Source organism: Arachis ipaensis, chromosome B05 (assembly GCF_000816755.2).
Source record: "Arachis ipaensis cultivar K30076 chromosome B05, Araip1.1, whole genome shotgun sequence".
NCBI classification, from domain to species: domain Eukaryota; kingdom Viridiplantae; phylum Streptophyta; class Magnoliopsida; order Fabales; family Fabaceae; genus Arachis; species Arachis ipaensis.
Window position 1 is genome coordinate 109955989 of NC_029789.2, and position 1482 is coordinate 109957470.

The following is a 1482-nucleotide window of genomic DNA, read 5'->3' on the forward strand; positions in this document are numbered from 1 at the left end:
GTATTATAAATTGATAATTATATTAATTATATTAATAAATAAAAAAATCGATTTTACAAGACAATTAAGTCGCTAATAATAATCGAACCTGCAGCTGCAGCAAGAAGATCATCTTCTGAGATGGTAACTCTGGGAATTGTTCGACCAATTTTCTTTTCCCATAAAGAAGCAAGCTCGTTGACGCTGTAACAATTCATTGAGGGTCTAAAATGAACGTTTTTGTTCAGTGTTCTAACATCATCAACTGCTTTCATTGTCAACCTTCCAATATCATTTCCATCAACAAAGTAAGCTGCACATGAAACTATTCTTCATCACCAATTCGTTTAATTAATAAGTTTTTTGCTACTCTAAGGAAAGAACGAAGCTCATATTAATATTTTGCACCCCACCATTGAAAAGCAGAGCAGCGAAGATAAATTGCCACCAAACTTTCTTCGTCTGTTTTTTTTTTTTTCGTTTTATTTTTGGCCTGCTTGATATAAAATCCTAGACATCACGTTTTGATCCTTGACATTGAATCTTGATAGCACATGCCAAAATAGATAATTGATATATGATTATAACTTTAAAGAGAACTGTATTCCATATTAAGAAAATAATGGCCAGCTTATGAACGTGTGTGTCCTCGTTAGATGAAGCAAGGATTTCCATTTTATTTCGCAATGTAAAGGTCTGGGTCCTTTTTTGGGGGTTCATTTTTCTCTCTTCAATCTTCATATATAAAATATGCCAAATTACAAATGTCATGTCAATTTAGGGAGTGACGTGGCGAAAATACAGAGAGCATGCATGGTAAAGCAATAGTTCATAAAATGAGTGGAATGTGCGATGTAACCTACCGTCCAAATATACCGCACATGGGATAACCTACTAAATATTGACCTTGATATAATTATAGTAGTAAAACTCAAATAAATCTTCAATCTTTGTAAAGTATGTACCTGTATTCTCTATTTTTGTCTATGCAAATTTTATTTGTGGGTATTTTTTAATAAAATTAGAAAATATTGGCACAGAAAATTAGATAGAGAAATGGTAGGTTAAATGTTAGTGTTATAATAAAATGAGATGCATCAATATTTAACAAGAAGAATAATAAAAATAATCAAAGAGAAATATTAAGGATTAATACTTTTATTAATATAAGATAATACTTTGTACAAACGCTTTATTTTTTATATTATTAAAATTTAAATTTAGTATTTAAAATTTAGAATTTGATCTTTAATATTTAAAATTGGCCAAATATTGACCAAAGATAATAAATTTTATTAGTTATATAACATTATTCATAATTAAAATTAAAGATTTCAAAAATTAACTTTTTAAAGACTAATATTTAAAAAATGTAAATTTTAGTAGGACTAAAATCCTAATAATAATAATAATAAATGAGATGTTTTTTATTCTTATAAAATTTAAAAGTTTTGATTTTTTGTCGATTAATATTAACATTACAAATTAAATAATGACATTAGA

The 1482-nt window shown here is 27.1% G+C and overlaps 1 protein-coding gene across 1 annotated transcript in view; it reads right to left on the reverse strand.

Moving 5' to 3' along the window:
* LOC107643784 (leucoanthocyanidin reductase-like) overlaps positions 1-1482 on the reverse strand; it is a 5411-nt gene that overhangs the window by 1171 nt on the left and 2758 nt on the right. The window contains exon 4 of the mRNA XM_016347527.2: positions 89-292. Within this exon, the coding sequence (XP_016203013.1) occupies positions 89-292 (204 nt within the window). The remainder of the gene's footprint in view (positions 1-88; positions 293-1482) is intronic.